Source organism: Megascapheus bottae, chromosome 5, assembly GCF_031878675.1.
Source record: "Megascapheus bottae isolate mThoBot1 chromosome 5, mThoBot2.hap1, whole genome shotgun sequence".
Classification (NCBI taxonomy): domain Eukaryota; kingdom Metazoa; phylum Chordata; class Mammalia; order Rodentia; family Geomyidae; genus Megascapheus; species Megascapheus bottae.
Genome location: NC_143513.1, coordinates 8,413,097 through 8,433,695, shown reverse-complemented (window position 1 = coordinate 8,433,695; position 20,599 = coordinate 8,413,097). Strand labels below are relative to the sequence as shown.

The following is a 20,599-nucleotide window of genomic DNA, read 5'->3' as shown; positions in this document are numbered from 1 at the left end:
ACCAGAAGTGGAGCTGTGGCTTGAGTGATAGAGCACTAGACTTTAGCAAAAAAAGCTCAGGGATGGTACCCAGGCTGAGTTCAAACTCTAGGACTGGCGTGCATGCTCTCTCTCTCTCTCTCTCTCTCTCTCTCTCTCTCTCTCTCTCTCTCTCTCTCTCTCTCTCTCTCTGTCTCTCTGTCTGTCTCTCTCTGTCTCTCTGTCTCTCTGTCTCTGTCTCTGTCTCTGTCTCTCTCTCTCTCTGTCTCTGTCTCTGTCTCTGTCTCTCTCTCTCTGTCTCTCTGTCTGTCTCTCTCTGTCTCTGTCTCTCTGTCTCTGTCTCTGTCTCTCTCTCTCTCTCTCTCTCTCTCTCTCTGTCTCTCTCTCTCTCTGTCTTTCTCTCTCTCTCTCTCTCTCTCATCTATAAAGTCAAGAACTGTGTCACACCTACTGTGTGTGGCTGTGGCTGATGTTAAATGTGGTCACTTGCACCCTGGCTGTGCCGCTTAGCCTTGTCCAGTCCTCTAGCTATACTGGACTGAGTCAGGTGCTTCTGTGTCCCATTTCAAGGAGGATGGAGGCATCAGGGGGGAATGGCCTCCAATGCTTGTGGCTTCTTGGATTCCCACTCCTCTCGGGACATGGGGAAACAGGAAAGATGGTCTATAGGAAAGACTTCTATTCTCTGCCTGAAATTCAGGCAGCCTAAGGGCTCCTCACAGATGCCCAAATGCCTCTTGTGCCCTGACAACCTCACTCCTGGTCTCCCTGCAGCTGATGTTTGCAGAGATGTGATGAAGAGGTCACTGTGAAGACAGGAACAGCTCCTAGTTTTCCTGCAGTATGCCGCTCTGGGGGCAGGAGGAAACTGCACTTCCCCCAGGGGCTCAAGTGGCCCTGAGACCCTGCCTCCTGCTTATGGATTGGAGCTCCGTGAACCCTGGAGTGATATTTGTAGGGCTGTGAGGCTGAAGGGACTCCTGGAAATGCACCGCGTCATTAATTAAAGACAAGGCAGCCACCCAAGAGCAGGAGGGCCAAGGTAATCCTTAGCCATCCATCCAAAGGCTTCAGAAGTGTAATCTTCCTTAGCTGCACATTGCTGGTGACAAGGCCATTGTTTGTTTGATATTATGGCTTGCAGCAGTGACCCAGAAAACTGACTTTCAAAGCCACCTCTTCCCACTCCCCTTTAATTCCACACGAAAGACCAGATTAAAAGAGCCATGACTTCTATGAATATTTATGCGGGAGCCTCAGCCAAATCAGATTAGGGAAGTTCATCCCGCCAGGCAAATGCGATTTCTGTACTCAGATTTAATGAGAAACTGACATGTTAATAGCATATTGATACATCAGTGGCAAATCCGGACAGCACATGCATGTGGGCCACGCAAGTGCCCACGTGGTCATTTTTAGTTCTGCCAGGAAAGCTACTGCACAGGGAAGAGAGTTCCAGGGACTTGTTGCAGCATACCCAAAACCAAGTCAGGGGAACTCTGGCCTTTGTATATTTGGGGAACCCCTTTGTTCTCTGCCAGGGGTGCATTCAGCAGAGGCCAGATCCTCTAAGATAAACCCCTTCCAGGTGCTTCCCTTCTGCAGGATGCAAGAACTCAGGATGCTAATGGTGTCATATCAGGACGACACTCTGGCTTGGAACACTGGGTAAAGATTCAGCTGAATTCATCTCCACCTTGAGACCTTTCAGGAAGCGGTTCATTTTTGTGTGGTGTTTCCAAACATGTGAGATTCTTCCTTCTCAGACTCTCCCTTCCTCTCTGCATGTAGCCCTTTTGTGCCATGCAACCCCTTGGGGGCTTTCTAAGACTAATCATTTAGTTTAATTTATTGATTTACTTTTTGAGATTGGGCTTTGAGATTACTGGCCTTAAACTCATAACCCTCTTGTCTTGGCTTCCCATGTACTAGAATTACAAGAGGGTACTACCACTACCACCACCACCACCACCACCACCACTCTACTAATGAAATGGTTATAATAACTACTGTGATTTCAAAGTATTGGTCACCTTAAATATATTTCAAGATCTCAATGGGTCCTCATTATTTATGTATTATTTATTTATAAATGTGCTTCCTTAGATTTCTCTAGAACTCCACACTAACACCCCGTCTCTTTCAAAGTCAGTCAGGCTCAGCCGTATGAATGTTGTGTTATCCATTCTGCATGTTCCCAAGTGCTTTTGAAGAGATAATGCTAGACCTCTGTGTGTAGGGCTTAAATTCAGGGCCACATACTCTCAGTTGCTTTCTCGCCCAATGATAGTGTTGTACCACTTGAGTCTCACCTCCACTTACAGCTTTTTTGCTGGCAAAACTGGAGGTAAGAATCTCTTGAACTTCACTCCCTGAGCTGGCTTCAAAGCATAATTCTCAGATTTCAGCCTCCAGAGTAGCTAGGATTACAGATGTGAGCCAGTAATGTCTAGTTTGAGTCTTCTTGTTTCAACCCTCGTTTCTTATTTAGTGACTCGTGTTAGTGCACTGTCTCTGACGCCTATGTTTAAGATGGCCCTACCATAGTGCTGGCTTGCTATCTACTGTTCTTCAATCAAGGTGGGTATATGGCTATCATGTATTAATGATCAGGATAGAATTCATCAGAGAAGCTTTTGTTGAGAAGTGCCATTGGCTTAGAGTTCAATATTGGTCAACATTGTTCCTTAACTGAGGTGTCTTTTAAGTCCCATACAAGGCAAGGTTAAGCACTGATTGACAAAATGTTGTCCCTCAGAGCTGGTGTGAGCTTCCCAAGGAGCCGCTGTTCAGAATTTGCTCATCCAGCCATTTGGACATCTTATCAACCATGCAAACCACAAATACCAAGAATCAACGCTCTCACTTCAATATGATGTGAAAGTATTTGTGACAAATAGAGTCAGTGACTCAGTCTTGTTTTGTTGCTTACATTTGTGTTGAAAGGAGATAATAAAATGGATAAGTTTATAGGCACTCTTATTTTTGTGACAGTCTTGGGGCTTGAACTCAGGGCCTGAGCGCTGTCCTTGGGATTTTTCAAGGCGAGAGCTCTACCATTTGAGCAACAGCACCATTTCCAGCTTTTTTTTTCTGTGTATGTGGTACTGAGGAATAGAACCTGGGTTCTGCCCTATGAAGCAATACACCCTTCTTAAACTCTTTTAGCTCTTCATTTATTGTTGGGGATCTGGCCTTTGTTTGCTTGTCCTTTTTTTTTTTTTAACCAGGGATGAGGCCAGTGTCTCTTCACTAGAAGAAAAGAAAACAGTGACAAACAGGAATAGTGGTTCCTGGTCATTCTCCATGTAGAGAATAGTGAAGGACAGGACCAATCTTTCCTCTGATAGTGGAGAGTTTTGGGTTGCTTATATAAGGATCACACAAGAGTCCCTAATCTCTCAACCAGGATGGGAGATTCCTCCAGAGAGGAAAACAAGCCAGCTGGCTGTACTACAGATAGGCTTTAGTAGCTCACTTAGGATCACATCCCTGAAATTGTGCACAGCTTTACTAAGAATGAGAGTCTTTTAAATGGTGAATAGTAAGTATTGAATTTTATTCTTTCTATATAAAATTTCATATACCATAAAACTGTCATTATAAGGAAGGCACAGATTATATAGCAAAAGATTGCAAGATTTGTTTTCTTCATTTTTCTTTTGCTTTTATTTTGGACACTGGGTCTTGTTGTACAGCTGAGGCTGGACTTAAACTTGTGATCTTCCTGTATCAGCCTCCTGAAGGCTAGAATTACAGGTGTTTGTCACCATGCCCAGACAGAAAAGCTTTTAATGGATCCATTAAAGTGTATGATTTGTAGTCATTTCTTTTCTCCTACATGAGTATTTAAAGTATTTAAGAGTGTAACTAAATATGTGTTCATGGTTTTGCATTTGGTTTTTAAAGAGGACTCATAAAGAGGACTGTCCCTGTTTGTGGGTGACCTTGCTTGGTGCTTCATGAAAGGGGCCCATAGCACCCCACTGCCCAGCTCAGGTGTGAATACATTCACACCTGCCCAGCTCCCCTTTGAAAACATTCAGCCGAGGATCCATTCCACCTGTGATAGAGCAGCTCTCTCACACTGGAGCTGTCCAGTGACATTTGTCCACATGTCTGCCTCTCAGTTCTCCCCTGGCACCTGCCTGGAGACTCTCAGTGCCCTCCTTGGTCCCCAAACACCTGTTCAATCTGAGCATTGAATGGATTCTCCTTTCCCAGGACCTGGGGCCACTGATCCTGTACCTTCTTCCAGAAATTATCTGCCCAGAGTAGCAGAGCCACCTGTAAGACAGAACCAGAAGGAGAAGGCAGGGGAAGTTATAAAAAGTGAGAATCTGACCAGCGAGCTCTACTAGTCTGTCTGGTAGTAAGAGGCTAGTATGGTCCTGTAAATCTCATAGTCCCCCAAGTAGTAAGAATCATGGGCCTCAGCCCCTATGTCTGGCATATTCCTAGAATTCTGATGTGTTCTAGAAGTAAAATGGGACTGATGCCATTTGATCAAATATGCAATTTGGGTTGTATCCATGAGTTATGCCTTCTTATAACTTCCTGCACACCATCACACACACACACACACACACACACACACACACACACACACACATACACACACACACGTTGTGGAAAGCAGGAAGGAACATGCTGCTGGCCTACCCTGCCAGTCTGCAGGCCACATGGCACCTCTCTCACACAAAGTAATCTGTGCCTCCTAAGACATAGTCTCATCTCTTGTCTGTTTTCCCTGCCATTTCTCACTGAAGGAGGTTGCTGCCAGTGAGGCCTATGGAAAATCACTAGCTCTTCTTTTTCTTTTGTCTTTTAACTTGCTGCAGCTAAGTCGTCTTTCTAACCATTATGTAGCACTGGGACGCTGGTTGGGATTTATGGCCCTATCTGTATGTAGAGATAGGGGTGAGGGAGCAAAAAGGAAAATGAAAAGGTAAAGAGCTCCAATTTGATCACAGGGTAACAGCTTGGTTTGAAAGCAATTAGTGGGCTGTCACTCTAACAAGATTAAAATATTTGTGGGCTGCACTGCTAAAATACTGGGTCTAAAATGAGAGGGGCATGTTATTACTATACTAGTAGCTTGTGGTGAAATGATCCATGGTCATGGTTCATTTGTTTGATTCATATTTACTTATGAAGCGTCCGCTGAGGCCTTCTCCTATGGCCAGCAAATCCCAGGATGCACTGCATGGTTGAGGCACAGCTGTCTGTATCCTCTTTGCTCCAAACCAGCTGTTTTTTTTTTTTGTTTGTTTGTTTTTTTAAACACAGACTTGCTTTTGTGCTTCCCTATGCTTAGGCTTAAATACTAATGCAGTACCTGTTCATTCCAGGAGAGGTGAAGAAGATGATCACACCAGGGGCTGGGAGTTTAGCCTAGCCGTAAGAGTGCTTGCCTAGCATACACAAAAACCTGGGGTTGATTCTTCAGTATCACATACACGGAAAAAAGCTGGAAGTGGTGCTGTAACTCAAGTGGTAGAGCACTAGGCTTTGAGAAAGCCCAAGGACAATGCTTAGGCTCTGAGTTCAAGCCCCAGGACTGGCAAAAAAAATAGAAAATGATCACACCCCAAAAACAAAATAAAAAATATCTATAATTAGGAGATATGCAGCTTCCCTTAATGGTGAGGAGATTTGTAGCCCCTCCTATGGTGGGGGGTATGAAGAGCCTTTCTGATTTGATGAGCATGTGCACACAAGCACACACACACACACACACACACACATTCACAAATATACCCACCCACCCACATGTACACACTCACACACACACATTCATGCACTCACAGAGATACTCATGCACACACATTTGTGCAGGGTGATCCTGTAATATTTATGCAGATGATCCTCTGAAAATATCACTTTGGAATCAACTCTTTCTGAGGCTTCATGCACACACATGCTGTTTACACTTCTGGGAGCAGCTCATGAGAGCGAGAGGCACATGGCTGTACAATCACCCTGTAATCTCTGCTGTGTTCTGTTACCAGTAGATTTCTGTCTCTGCACTATTGTTTTTTTTGCCAATGTATAGTGCTCCATTTGGTGGATGCTGCATAATTTATTTCATACGTGGAAAGATATTACATACCTCCCTAGCAAATCTCCTGATGATACACCAGAGATACCTCTACCAGTAAGCACACCCAGCATTCTGGCATGGGAGGGACTCTTAGGCCTTCTGGCTCACCTACTCATCCTACTGATTACATTAGAATGAAATATAGAACAGAATGGGATCAAGTGGGGTGTGTTGGTTACACCGAGCCTTCCTTTAACCCTCTCCATCATGCTGCTTCCTTGATAGCTGAAAAGCTTTTCCAGTCCACTTCCTCACCCCCTTGCACTTAAACTTCTGCGATTCATAGCATAGCAGAGACAGAAGTGGTGTCTGAGTTCATCACATCAGCATCTTGTAATGAAGCATGATGTCTTATTTAATGGCCTGATGCTTTGGACTTGTGCCAAGCTGCCTTCTAATGGTGTGGGGATGCTTCTGAGGTCTTGGGAATGGACTGGCTGGATTGTCCACCAGTTCCACGAGGCATCAGACTTGCATTTCCTGCAAGAAGTCTCGTTGAGAAGGACTTGTCTTGCTGGCTTTTGTGACTGGTCTCAAGGTACTGAAGAAACTTAGCTTGATGCATGGCTCTTTTGGCTCTTTGTTTCCTGTTGTCTGATTTGAGTCCCAGAAGATCTCTCAAGTGATCCTTCAGAATTTTTTTTAAAACTTTATAGAGTCAGAGGGAACTAGTCATATGAACAGGTAGAATTTCCTAGTTTTCACGGGCATGAGGTAGGGGTTTTGTCTTTGCAGGAGACATTCTTTGCAGACTCTAATTTCCTTCCATTATTCACAGACTCCTGGACTGCACCCTTCATTGCCATGGTCCACACTGCCAGTCCAGGATCTTAATTGCTTTAAAACCTCCACTGGCTCAGCCTTCCTCACAGGTGAGAGGTCAAACCTATGCAGACATCCCCGGACTTGGCTGTCGACTTCTGGACAATTCCCTGTTCCTCCTATTCTTATACTTCTGACCATCCTGAAGCATCAGCCTGCTCCAAAGAGCTGAGCCATCTTTCACAGCCAGGTTCCTTCTGTCCATGCTGTTCCTTCAACTTCTCATCTCTTTCCTTCACACATCCTTCCCAGAAAATGATGTCAGGAAGTGACCTTGGTACTGATGTCATTTCTTTTGGACAATTGTTTCCAGCCTCTCCTCTCCTCTTCCCATTTCATGATGCACTTGGCCTTCTCACTTACACATGGAATATTTACAAGATGATTTCTAATTGTCCTTTGCCTCACTTTTCTCCTCCTCTCTGCTGCTATCTTAAGCAGCATAGCAGGAACAGCTTCCTCTCCCCTTTCAAACCATCATCGGGTTTGGCATTTGAGTAGTCATTTAATAATAAAGGATGGTGGCTCAGTACGCATGAAGAGCAAGCAGGTTAGCACAGGGTTTCATTGAGGCCCACTCTAGCTGTGAGTAGGCCATAGCACCTCCTTTATCACCATGACCAATGTGAACAAATCCTACACAGTCCACAGGATTAGGGGAAATACTTTGGTCCAGAATCTTTTTGTTAGTCATTGGGTTTGAACTCTAGGCCTGGGTGCTGTCTCTGAGCTCTTCAGCTTAAGGTAGTGCTCTATCACATGAGCCACAGCGTCACTTCCCGTTTTCTGTTGGTTAACTGCAGATAAGAGTCTCATGGACTTTCATGCCTAGGCTGGCTTTGAACCCCAATCTTCAGATCTCAGCCTCCTGAGTAGCTAGGATTACAGGTGTGAGCTACTGGCACCTGGCTAATTTAGTTGCTTTTAGGACAGATTCTTTCACTTATGCCCAGCTTGGTGGGCCATGAGCTTCTTTTATTTGCTTCCTGTATACCTCAGGTGACAAGTGGCTCATACCTCCATACCCTGTGCTGTAAGCTGAAATGGGGTTTTGAGAATTCTTTGTCTGGGTTGGCCTCTAATTGTGATGTTTCTGTGATCTTTTCCTCCAGAGTAGCTAGAATTACAGGTGTGAGGCATTGCATCTGGCTTTAAATCCTCCATTTATTTTTTAATCTACTTGAGTCCATTACTGATGCTCCTCATTGGATTGGCTTCCAGGAACAAACCTTCTGTAGGCTCCTCAGGTGGCTTCTGGGACTGCCCTGCCCATAATTCTATGAATTGTCAACATTAGTTAGAGATTCAGAAATAATTCACACTTTATTACTTTCCCTAGGGCTTTCCTATCATCTGCATTGAATCTACATACAATCTTAATCTTTAGGCAATTTTTAATCTCACATATAACCTGTGCATAGTATCTCAAACCTTCCCTAGCATGAAACAGAATACAAATAACCACACCACTGTGTATGTATATTGTAAACACAACTAAGATGGTAGCCTTCAGTTACCATTTGGAGACGGTGCTTACCTCGTTGGGATGAAACCCATCCACGGGTTCTATGAGCTGCCAGGGTTGCCCACCTCTCTTCCGCCATTCATCTATGACTGTAGAACACAATCAGAGGATTACAGATGTGCATCCTTGAGCACTGGCCAATGCTGAGGGCCAGGATGTGTGAGCTATCAGCAGGGCTGACCTCTGCCCTTTGCCCATTTTGCCTTCTGAGCCCCTGTTTATCTGGCTGAGTTGCTCCCTGGGGCTGAGTGCTTCCCAAACAGACATGACTGTCATTCCCATTGTGTGATATTTTATCTCAATGCAGGAAGAGAGTGCAGGAGTGGGGGATGAATGAGGTTTGTACAGTCAGAGAATAAGGGAAAAATTGGTCTCTAAAATATTCAGCATCAATTCTAGTCCATCTCATTTTTCTGTTGTGTGTAGGCAGGCAGTGTTGCAGAAGGGAGCATGCATATATATATATATATATATATATATATATATATATGTATATATGCATATATACATACATATATATGGTTAACGTCTCCATTTTCTTTTAGTGTCTGCCATTTGCAGACACTGCCCACATGTGTCAAAAATCACCTTGAGCAAGCATACAGTATGTCAGAAATATAATTGCATCAAATTATCTCTATGCCGCATTTGGAGAGAGCATGGCTACAGAGAAAAATATTATGAGCCCCAAAGTGCCAAAAAGCAATAAATCTGTCCTTTGACAGGGATAAGAGATGTCAGTTGATCCAAGGCAACAGTGCAATTAACTCTATGTGGTAATATAGCAAAGCCTGTAAGAACCCCTCTAGAAAATTCCAGTCCCCAGAGAATCTCCAGAGACATCAATCCGAGGCTCTGCTCCCAGCTTCTGTACCACACAATTTTTTTATTAGCGTCAATTAATTGTACAAGGAAGTTTTATTCTGACACGTCTGTCTATGCACACAATGCACCTCTATTAGACTCACCCCTGCTACCTCTCTCCCACCTCATCCCTCCCCTTTCACAAAGCAACTGCAACAAGGTTTATTATCCCATTCTCATACATGTACAGGACACATGTGGACCAAATTCTCCCTCCTTCACTCTCTCCATTTGTCATCCCCTTTCCCTCTGGTTCTCATCACCCTAGACGGGACATGTCCGTATGTTCTGGTATTCATAGCCAATGCTAATTGTTCAAAGGGGCTTCACACATGCACACAGTCAGACTCAACAGCTTGCCTATTCTCTCTTTACCAACCTATCACTCATATCACCTAGTATTTAATAACTCACAGGTACAATAGAGTTTGCTATTGTTCATCCTCCAGATTTTTCTTTGTTCTCATTAGCCTGATATCTGGCAAGGATAGGAACACAGCTAAGAGGCTCTTTGTTATTTGCACACCCAGAAAACTCAAGGGCAGAGGTGTGTGTCCTGCTCCTCTCCCTATCTTGCCTCCAGGGAAGGCTGGAGATTCAAGATTCAGTCAGGGATTTTTTTGGTCGGTTGTGGGACTTAAACTTATTGTCTGGGCACTGTCCCTGAGCTCTTTTGCTCAATGCTAGCATGCTACCGCTTTGAGCCACAGTTCCACTTCCAGTTTTCTGGTGCTTAATTGAAGATAAGAAGTGTCCAGACTTTTATACCTGGGCTGGCTTTGGACCGTCATCCTCAGATCTCAGCCTCCTATGTAGCTAGGACTAAAGGTGTGAACCACCAGCACCTGGCTGGTTGGGGGCTTTGATTAGTACCACCAGCTGGACTTTCTCAATCAATACTCTGGTTCTTTTGCAATGATTGCAGATACCACAACATGCCACCCCACCTTTTATCACCCCATCCTTGTCTCTAGGCCACAGGTTCCTGTTAGCTTATTCCCTGCAGAGGGACCTTCCCTGAGTGGCTTTTCTTTGTAGGGCCTGTGGGTTGTGTTGGAGGTTATTACAAGCAGCAGCTGCATTTGTAAGTGACATTTGCATGTAAAACTCAGATCAGTTTATCCCTGTAACATCACAGTGTCATGAAGGACCCCACCTGGATTCTCAAGCTGCTCCGTGCAGATCATGTGTAGCCCGCTCTGAACAATGGTTTGTATCTTCCCTTCCTATTGGAAATTCAGAGCTGTACTGGTATACTCACTCACGGAGGGTAAAGGTGAAGTTCTATTAGTTCAGTGAATCCAGCTGGAAGCCCACAGTAGCTTTCCCCTGCCCTTGGAATTGGAGTTTTTGCCTCACGTTCCATTCCTTCCCACTGTACTTCACACTTTGTAATTCCTGTGGGTTCCAAATGGACCCTTTCTGGGACCATACTTCATGCTTTGTCTCATCTGTTCATCTGCTGCGTTACTCACTCATCCTTTCTTTCATCTCTCTTCCCCCCCCTGGTCCAGGAGAGGATAGGCCAGCTTCCTCCTCTTCTTTGGATCCTGTGTTTCTATTTCCTAACTCTTTCCATGTTGATTCTTTACCAGAAAACCAGAGCCATATCCAGTATAAACATTGCCCTTGCTGAGTAGATGCAAATGGTTCTGTGCATGCCCAGAGGCGGGGTCACGCTGCTGGGCCCTTCTGCCCTGTTTGCCTCTTCTCTCTGGCACAACCATGAGGGGCTCCAGGAGCAGCAAGGACAGGGAACACACTCCCTAGAGACTACAGAAGTGGCATCCTTCCCGGTTCCCTGTGGTCTCAATGACCTTTGGCTTCCTTTGCTTCGAGTCTGGTTCTGTTTCAGGCTGAACAGATGGGAACCAAAGAAAGATAGAATGAGAGAAGTCCCCAATGGGATGTTGAATGGGCTAAAGGTTTGTATCTCTCTGGAGTTCATATGTTAAGAGTAGTCTTTGAGGTGTAGTTAGGCCTCGAAGGCAGAGCTCTCATAAATGGGATTAATGTCCTATCAAGAGGTCTCAGGGAGACCTCTCATCTTCTTCCCGCTACACAAGAATATGAGAATCTAGCAGTACATGCTCTAGAAGGGCCCCTCAGCAAAACCCGAAGCTGCCGTGTTGATCTTAAGACTTCCAGCCTCCAGCACTGTTGAGCTACTACTGTGAGTCATAAACCCATCCAGTTTGAATGGAAAGAAAAACGTTCAGAAATTCTCAGGCAGTGCTGACCAGGCCTGGCCAGTGGGAAATAAACCTAGCCAAGATCTGAGAGAGCTTTAAGAAAAGTTCCAGAGAGTTAGGTGAGGAAATCATGTGTCAGAGGCCTCCCATATTAAGCAGATATGCAGGAAGCCATGAACCTGCTTGAGACTTCTGGGAATCTATGGTCCAGTGGAGGATGAAGCCTCTCCGTGTTTAAAGAGGATTGAGGGACAAGTTCAGTCAGAAAGCCTGTGCCTTCCTCTGTCAAGGTCATTGTGCACATAAACAGATGTGTTCAATTAAAACACCCTTGTATGGTTATTTAAAGATTAAAAAACCAAAACCAAAACCTGTGCCTTCTGTGGCCAAGTGGAAATCCTGTCAAGAGTCAGAATCCAGGGCTTAGTGCATGCTAGGCAAGCACTCTACCGCTAGGCCACACTCCTGGTCCCCAGGGGACTCAGTTTTGGCAGTTATCATGCAAGTTATTCTAATCTATTTCTAGTTTGGCTTGAGTTTTAGGTGCATTATTAACTACCAAATGAAAAAACTGTGGCCCTTCTAGAAAGGGAGAAGTGTTGGTAATTATATTTATAGAGCCAATTCAATCATCAGAATTGGTGGCTAATTCCAAAATGGGAGGAGCTAGCCATTTCCATCTGTCCTTGGAAGCTGAGTAATCCCATAATTGAGGAATCCTGGGAAGGAAAGGCCAGGAACATGAAACATCAGGGGTACTTATTTGCCAGATGTAGACTACAGGGCAGAGAGAGGGGGGGGCCTATTCTTTATTGGCACCATACTATAGCCATTCTAATAGTACAGTCCAGGAAATACATTTTCTTCCCAGCTCTCTCCTTCTGCTATGCTGGTAGGCTACATGAGGGAGTCCAGCCTTCAAAAGAACTGGCCTGCTGTAGAAAATAATACAGAAAGTATTCAAAGAAAAAGCCACAAGGTTACCAAAGTTGTGATGGGCTCATTCATTGAGGAAAATATAATTTTCTCACATGATGATTGTACCTTCAAAGCATTAGTCATTGCATTGAAGTAGACAGAGGGTTAGAAAATTTAAAGATAGCTTCAGTAATTCGCAGACAAGACATGGGTTTGATCTGTACCTAGACTGTTACTAGACAGAAAAGTGATCCTTTTGTAAAATTCTCCAGATGAAATCCTACTTTCTCAGGAGGAATGCTATAGCAGACTGTGGAATTTATTTCATCTCTGATTTTAGGAGGGAGAGGAAGTCTGGGGAGAATGTAAACGGGTTAGTTTTCCTTACTTTAGTTTATCATCCAAAATTGATAAACGAGCTGGGTGCCTGTGGCTCACACTTATAATCCCAGCTACTCAGGAGGCTGGAATCTGAGGATCATATCTCAAAGGCAACACCAGGCAGAAATGGTCCAAGAGATTATTACCTCCAATTAACCACAAAAAGCCTGGAGTGGAACTGTGGTTCAAGTGGTAAACCACTAAGCTTTTGGTAGACAAAAAGCTCAAGGATAATGCTCTGCATTTAAACCCCAGAACAAGCTCACAGCAGCAAGATAAATAAAACAAAGAGAGGAAGATGAATTCCTCCTATCTGTTCTTGAGAAGAGCTGCGGAATTCAAGTTCCAGAATTACCATGAACCGCCTTTGGGTCCAATGTATTTTCTTTGTCTGTGAAATCAGAAAAACTCTGCGAATGACCAGATTTTGGAAAGAGCAACAAAAATGGTGGGGGAAGAAGGTGCCAAGATAGTTGATAGCTCTTTAATGAATCATAACACTGGCAGACATTTTAAAATTAGCTTTAAGATATTGTACAAAGGGGTTTCAAGTCACCGTGCGAGTGCATGAGTAAATATGTCTTAATCAGTGTCTTCCAGATTTTTCTCCTATCTCTCCCTTGTCGTGTGTGTGTGTGTGTGTGTGTGTGTGTGTGTGTGTGTGTGTGTGTGTGTGTGTGCTGGGGCTTGACTACTATCTCTGAGCTTCTTTTGCTCAAGGGTAGTACTCTACCACTTGAGCCACAGCTCCACTTCCAGCTTTTTGAGGGTAGTTTAGTGGAGACAAGAGTCTCCCAGACTTTTCTGCCCTGGCTAGCTTTGAACCACGATCCTCAGATCTCAGCTTCCTGAGTAGCTAGGATTATAGGCATGAGCCATCCACATCTGCTCCAGCCCATTCCTTTAAGTGATCTGGTTCTCTTTTCCATGTGAACATTGACTACACCCGCCCTTCCTATCTCCATTCATCCACCTCCTCTGCCCTTAAGCTCCACCCACCTCAGACAGATCATGTTCAGGCTTCTTGATATTCATTTTGTTAAACTGTCAATTCATTGTTCAAAGGCCTTGCATCATCGGAATTCTTCCTTGTGTATACTATAATCTATTTGTGTATATCTGCATATGACCATTTATATATTTTCACAGTTTAGTTAGTTTATATATATGTATTAAAGAGACATCTCTCTGGTGGATGCCATGATGTCACTGGCAAAAAAATATGGGGTAAGGGGATAAAAAAATTATGATTTTGCAATTGAGTTGTCCTGGAAGCTGTGGGCAACCAGAGGCATATTTGAACTGTCAGTGTAAAAATGACTTTGTCAGCTAAGTGGCATTTTCTCTCCTCTGTCAGGGAGGTAGGGGTACCGACCCAGAGAAAGGACATCAGCTGCTTAAGTTGACATTTCCTGAAGGGAGCAAAAATTGCTGTTGCTGCTTAGCTCATCAACAGTTGAAAGGTGAGTCAGCAAAACACCAAAAAGCCTGTGGGGATGAGCAATCAGTTTCCAGTATTGGATAGAGCTTTGGAGAAGGGACAAATAGGTTAGTAACTCCCCTCCAGCGACAGGACCACTCTGCTGTAATTCTTTCTATCATGATGATGTGAAATGGTGAATTTCAGCGCTATGAAAAATAAGGATATTTGTGCTGCCAGAGTCAGCTTCAATATTGTGCTGGGATGTAAAGAGAGATAGTTACAGAGCTGTAAAGAGCTGCAGCCTTCCTAAGTGTCTCAACCAGACCACAGAAATGGTGAGCTGGATGTCTACCACATCCTCCTTGAAGAAACACAAAGAAATCCTAAGGCATGGATGGTGATGGGGGCTGGGTTGGCCGGTGAAAAAGAAGAGACATTTACTGTGTGGAAGAGCATAGGAGTTGTTTGGAAAACATCATTGAGCGAGTCATCAATGTCAGCTGCCAAATCCTATGACTTGCAAGGTCTGCCTAACTTAATCCTTACATAAAGCCTGTCATTAAAGTATTGCTACTTATATACAGTGAAACAAAGACCAAATGGGTAATGTCCTCGAGGATATACAGCTGTTTGTGTCTGAACTGGGAAAAGTAGACAGCTGTAAGTTCTGGCCTCTTTTTCTACCAGTACATCATATTGACACCAAATATTCCAGGATGTGCAGCCCTAGTTTCTAAGACAATAAACTTTAAACATAAGTGATGACCCCAGAGATGGACTCGGGGGTCTATGACCCCTCTATCAACACTATAAATGCTAAAACATTTAAAATACCTGAACTTGCTGGGTACCAGTGGCTCATGCCTGTAATCTTAGCTACTCAGGAGGCTGAGATCTGAGGATTGTGGTTTGAAGCCAGCTCAGGTAGGAAAGTCTGTGAGACTGTTATCTCCAATTAACTATCCAAAACCCAGAAGTGGAACTGTGGCTCAAAGTAGTAGAGTAGTAGTAGTAGAGCAAAAGAGCTTGGGAACAGTGCCCAGGTTCCGAGTTCAAGCCTCATGGCCAAAAAACCAAAAAAAAAAAAAAACCTCTTAACTTGGTCCTAAGTCAAGATATCACCATAGTTTCTGAAAACTAGATTAAAGAATCCATCATTTACAGAAGACACGGTGGCTCATGCTCTTACATGAAGGCTTCTTTATCACACAGGTCTGTAGGCCTGGGGTGCTTTCCTTCTGTCTCTGCTGGTCCTCTCATTGTATCCATGTGTGTGTTGTAGTGGGCCACTAATTTCATATGGAGAAGATTATAAAGGCTTTGAGCCAAAATTGGACACTGAAATTACTATTTTTTTTTTTACTCAAAGTACTGGGGCTTGGAATTAAGGCCTTGTGCTTTTGGTTGGTTGTTAGTTTTTTATGTGTGTTTCTTTGTTTTGTTTTTCTGCTCAAGGCTGATGCCTTTCTATTTGAGCCATACTGCTTCCACCTTTTTTTTTTTTTTTCTGATTTCTTGGAGATAAGTGTCTCATAGACTTTCCTACCCAGGCTGGCTTCAAACCATGATCCTATGTTTAGAATTAGAGGCATGAGCTACTGGCATCCAACTCAGGATTTTATTTTTAATAAATGGTGGGAGATTATAAAACAGGGTCTGTTGATGGATTTTCTAAGCTCAGGGAATGCCTGGGTGGTTGCTACCAAGTGGGTGTGCATAGTCCGCTCAGCTGAACAGAGCTCCTTGCTTTGGTGCTTGTTTATTAGTGCTGGAGGACAGGACAGAACAGATCAGGCTTTTCTTGAAAGCGTGCTGGTTTGCCAGTGCCTTGGAATGGGTCCAAGATAAAACCCACTGTTCGTATTATCCACGGAAATGGTTCTGTTTGGTTAAAAATTACATTTCAAGTACCCCCACAACTCTTGGCACAGAGCAGACTAAGTAAAAAGCTAACCTGCCAGGCACCAGCGGCACAGCTTGTAATCCTAGCGATGCAGGATTCACAATTCAAAGCCAGCCAGGATAGCAAAGTCCAAGAGCCTTTTATCTCCAATAAAAGCTACTCATAGAAGCTGGAAATGGAGCTGCGGCTGTAGTGGTAGAGTGCTAGCCTGGAGCAAAAGAAGCCTTGCCCGCCCCATCTGACACTCCCATCTGACAGTGACCAAACTCATAATTTTGGAGCATTAGAGCATTAATGCATTGCAGATTACTTGGGGATTGTATTTGAATGTAGATTTGGATTGTCCGGACCTGGAGAGGGCCTGGGACTCTGCATTTGTAATGTAATACTGTGTTGGTTTTCCTGCTCTAGAACACACTTTGAGAAGTACAACCTAGGATGAGTACCAGTCTGATTCTTGTCTTGGACACTGGCATTTATGAGAGTGGCACATTCATTCACATTCACCTGGTCATCACCAAGTATTGTTAGGTAGATATGGAGATGTGGAGAATGGGTCTTAGGGATGCTCAGAGAATGGAATACAATCTGAGCAATAAAAAATGTCAGTGGTAGAGATCATACAGTCCCATGTGTACGTTAGACATTATTATATGTCTAGTAATGTTATGTATGTCCCAGGTTGTTGAGGAGTGCTGGCTATGCGGTGATGCGTATGTTTACACAGAAGAATTCTTTAATGAGCCTTTAAGCCTGCTTTTTAATGAGAAGCAATTTATCAAAATGTCTCCCCCCATGAGAGAGATATGTATCAGGCAGGCAAGAAATCTAGTTAAAGGGGACGAGTCTTGTTGAAAAGATGTTCAAAATTGAGTCTGCAATGCACAATGTGTCAGTGAATGTAATAACTAATAATTTAGGATGGCTGACTGCTCCTTCCTAGATGCTTGGTCTAGAGGTGAGGAAGGAAGAGGGACAGAAGTGCGTAGAGATGATAAAACTCTGGGTGAGAAACCCCCTCATCCTTTGCAAACCCTGGAAAGCTTTTCATTAGCACCATCTCAGCTGGTAGTCAAACAATGAACTGGGGGTGAGAGAGGAGTTCTGGAACAGAACAGTTGCTGAGCAGTGAAAATGAATCTGGAAGGATTATAATCAATAAATAATATTTTCTTAGAGTCCACATGTAAAGCATAAATCAGTAGCTCCAGTCATGCTGCAAAGAAACTTAATGTTCTTTCCAGAAAGATGGGACATAAGTTGATGCCACAGATCAGTTCTTTTTTAATGGTATGAGATAGGAACTCAAGTCTGAAACTTGCTAGGCAGGTATTGTGGGATTGATCCACATTACCACCAAATCACTGGGCTCCTCCAATAGAGATTCTGATTGGATCCCATCAGCTTTAGGCAGTGTGGAGTCTCTTCCAATCTACTCCTGACTATTCTGGGGTCCTACCTCTTTACCCCTTCAATATTTTCATCCCATGTTTAGCTATAGGTAAGCAAGACATTGCCAAACATGGCCAGAACAAGGTAGGTGATTCTATTAGTTTCAAGGCTGTCCAGAGTTCTGTCCAAATGGTCACTGACTCTTATTTCAAATATTCTGATATTTCTTTCTTTTTTTTTTTTTTTGCTTGTCCGAGGGTTTGAACTCAAGGTTTGGGTACTGTCTTTTGCTCAAGGCTAGCACTCTACCACTTGAGCCACAGTCACATTTCTGGCTTTTTCTGTGTGTGGTACTGAGGAATCGCATTCAGGGCTTCATGCATGGTAGGCAAGCACTCTACCACTAAGCCACTTACCCAGCCACTGATACTTCTTTTCTTTTCTTTTTAAAATGTAGTGCTGAAGATCAAATGTAGGACGTTGGGATTCTAGACAAGTATTCTATGACTGAACTATATCCCCAGGGCTTCACAGATGCTAAAGTGATGGTGAATTAAAGCAAGCAAATCTCTTCAGAGTTTCACTTACCCTTTATCCTTTATCTTTTTTTTTTGCCAGTCCTAGGACTTGAACTCAGGGCTTAGACACTGTCCTTGGACACTTTTTGCTCAAGGCTAGCACTCTGCCACTTGAGTTACAGCACCACTTTCGGCTTTGTTCTGAGTATGTGGTACCAAGGAATTGAACCCAAGGCTTCGTGCATGGTAGGCAAGCACTCTACCACTAGGCTCCATTCCTAGCCCCCTTTTTTTTTCTTCAATTTTGAGAGCTTTTAGGATAGGCACGGTTAATGCTACTTAATCTGCTGCTCACTGCTTTATAACAGATTGCCCCCACATTCTCCACTATATCTGCTGGTTTTTTTCCTCTGTCAATACCTAAAACCAAGCAACTTACTTTCTTGAAAAGCAAAATCCAGGTAGAAAAGATCGAAGTTTGTAAATTTCTCGCGGGTGGCAATTTTTTTCAGGGTACTGGAGAGTTCTTCTGCTCTCTAAGTACAAGGGAAAGAGCGAGAATTCCGTGAGACTTTGACTTTTATGAGACACGTCAGGCAGAACAAAGAAATCGATCTTCCCCAGACTTTGCCACTTCCTTTCTCCAAGCAATCAAGAGAGAACAGCGCAGGGCTTTAAATCTTATTCGTGTGCAAAAGACCAATGAACATATGAAAAATGTGACTGTTCATTAGGAATCAAATCAGTGCTGATTAAAATAATAAGACCTTCCATTTCTTGTGGGACTGGAAATGATGAAATGAAGAACCCTGATAACTCTGAATGCCGTCAGGACAGGTGGATGCGAATGTAGATTAGTTTCGCCTCTCTAGATTGCAAGTTGGCAACAAGGATTAAATACCTTAAATATGGCCATACCCTTTGACCCAATAATTTTTAATTTTTATAAGAAGTAGTCTTAAGGGATAGAAATGGACACACACACACACACACACACACACACACACTCATCACAGTGCTGTCTGTTTTTGTGCTGGTAATAGAATTGAACTTAAGGCTTCATGCTATCATGTGACTTTTTTTGCTCTAGCACTGGAGCCATACATACCTACACTTACACTTCCCATTTTTTGTTTTTTTGTTTGCTTGCTAATTGCATATAAGAGCCTCATAGACTTCTTGCTCAGGCTGGCTTTGATCCACGATCCTCAGATGTCATCCTCCTGAGAGCTAGGTGTACAGGTGTGAGGCTCTGGTGGCTGACTCTGAAGATTACTTTTTGACATCTAGAGAACATCAGTTACATAAGGCTGACCTCACTCAGCCTTTCCGTCTTCCCACTCATGCCCAAGAGCTGCTTAAACAGCTGTGTGTGTGTGTGTGTGTGTGTGTGTGTGTGTGTGTGTGTGTGTATGTGTGTGCATGTACACATAGAGACATAGAGACCCTCACAGGGACAGTGCCTGCAGTAGGACAGGCCAGCGTGGAGATTGCTCAGCAGACACAGTACACTGATATTCTCTTGGGTCCTCCCACGCCCTGGAAGGTTGATTTTATTGTTCACCGGTCATATTGTGACAGAATGCCACCCCTGGAGAAGCAGCCATGAACATAGGGGGTCAAAGGTGGTATGGACAGGTGTGGTTTCCTACCTCTGAAGTGAGAGTCCGGAGGGTCTTGTTGGAAGTCATCCAGCTGTGACATGGAGTAACCTGAGAGTAGAAACACATCATTTTGATTAGATGGAAATAGATCTGGGTAATGACTGTGTGTGTGTGTGTGTGTGTGTGTGTGTGTGTGTGCGTGTATGTGTGTGCGTGTACGTGAGCACACATATGGATGTGTTTGTATGTATATACTCATGGGTGTGTGTGTGCACACATACACGTGCATGTTCATGCATATGCGTATGTCCATGCCAGTGTGTGTCATGTGCATGTGGTTATAGGTGTGCATGCATGTGCATGCACCCATGCTTGCAAGTCATACGTGTCTGTGGTCATGTGTGTACACACGTGCATCTCATGTGTATGTGTGTGTGGTCACAGAGCATCAGGGCAGAGGCTTACGTGGAGGCAACTCAGGAAGGAGAAGAATTGCGCATAGGTCACGTCTTTATTTAGCTGACCTGGAAAACACAAAGGGTCTGGCACGTCATAGGTAACCACACGCAGCAATATTCAGAGACATAGGCAGGTGATTCTGACACCCAATGGCTGCATCATCAAGCATTGCCCTTGAAGAATGCTTGCACTTTACTTCTTTCTGAGCTTGTAGAAATTCAGAGCCCAAGTTGGGGTGGGTCTCTAAGGAGTTTCCTCCCATGCAGAGCTTTTGGTGGAGTAAAGACTGGAGGGTGGGTCTCCCCTTGGCTCCAGGGAAGGGGAGAGCAATATCCCATGCATCTTATTGACCAGAGCTCCTTGAGCATGTGCAGTACAGAACTAGGCCTTCTTTTGACAACAGCAAGAAGCATCAAGCTCTTTTGAGGGGTACTGGGATATTCAGACCTGACCTGAAGTGTTCTTTCCAAGGTTATAGAACACCCAGGCCTGACTGACCCCACTGTCCCATGTGGA

General features: G+C 43.9%; 1 protein-coding gene across 1 annotated transcript in view; it reads right to left on the bottom strand.

Annotated features, from left to right (window-relative positions):
• Positions 1 to 3,581: 3,581 nt before the first annotated feature.
• Aoah (acyloxyacyl hydrolase) overlaps positions 3,582 to 20,599 on the bottom strand; it is a 141,300-nt gene continuing 124,282 nt past the window's right edge. Inside the window, exons 17-21 of the mRNA XM_090332629.1 lie at positions 20,090 to 20,148; positions 19,673 to 19,732; positions 18,460 to 18,556; positions 8,442 to 8,518; positions 3,582 to 4,266 (exon numbers count right to left, since the gene is read on the bottom strand). Coding sequence (XP_090188755.1) covers positions 4,138 to 4,266; positions 8,442 to 8,518; positions 18,460 to 18,556; positions 19,673 to 19,732; positions 20,090 to 20,148 — 422 coding nt within the window. The 3' untranslated portion in view covers positions 3,582 to 4,137. The remainder of the gene's footprint in view (positions 4,267 to 8,441; positions 8,519 to 18,459; positions 18,557 to 19,672; positions 19,733 to 20,089; positions 20,149 to 20,599) is intronic.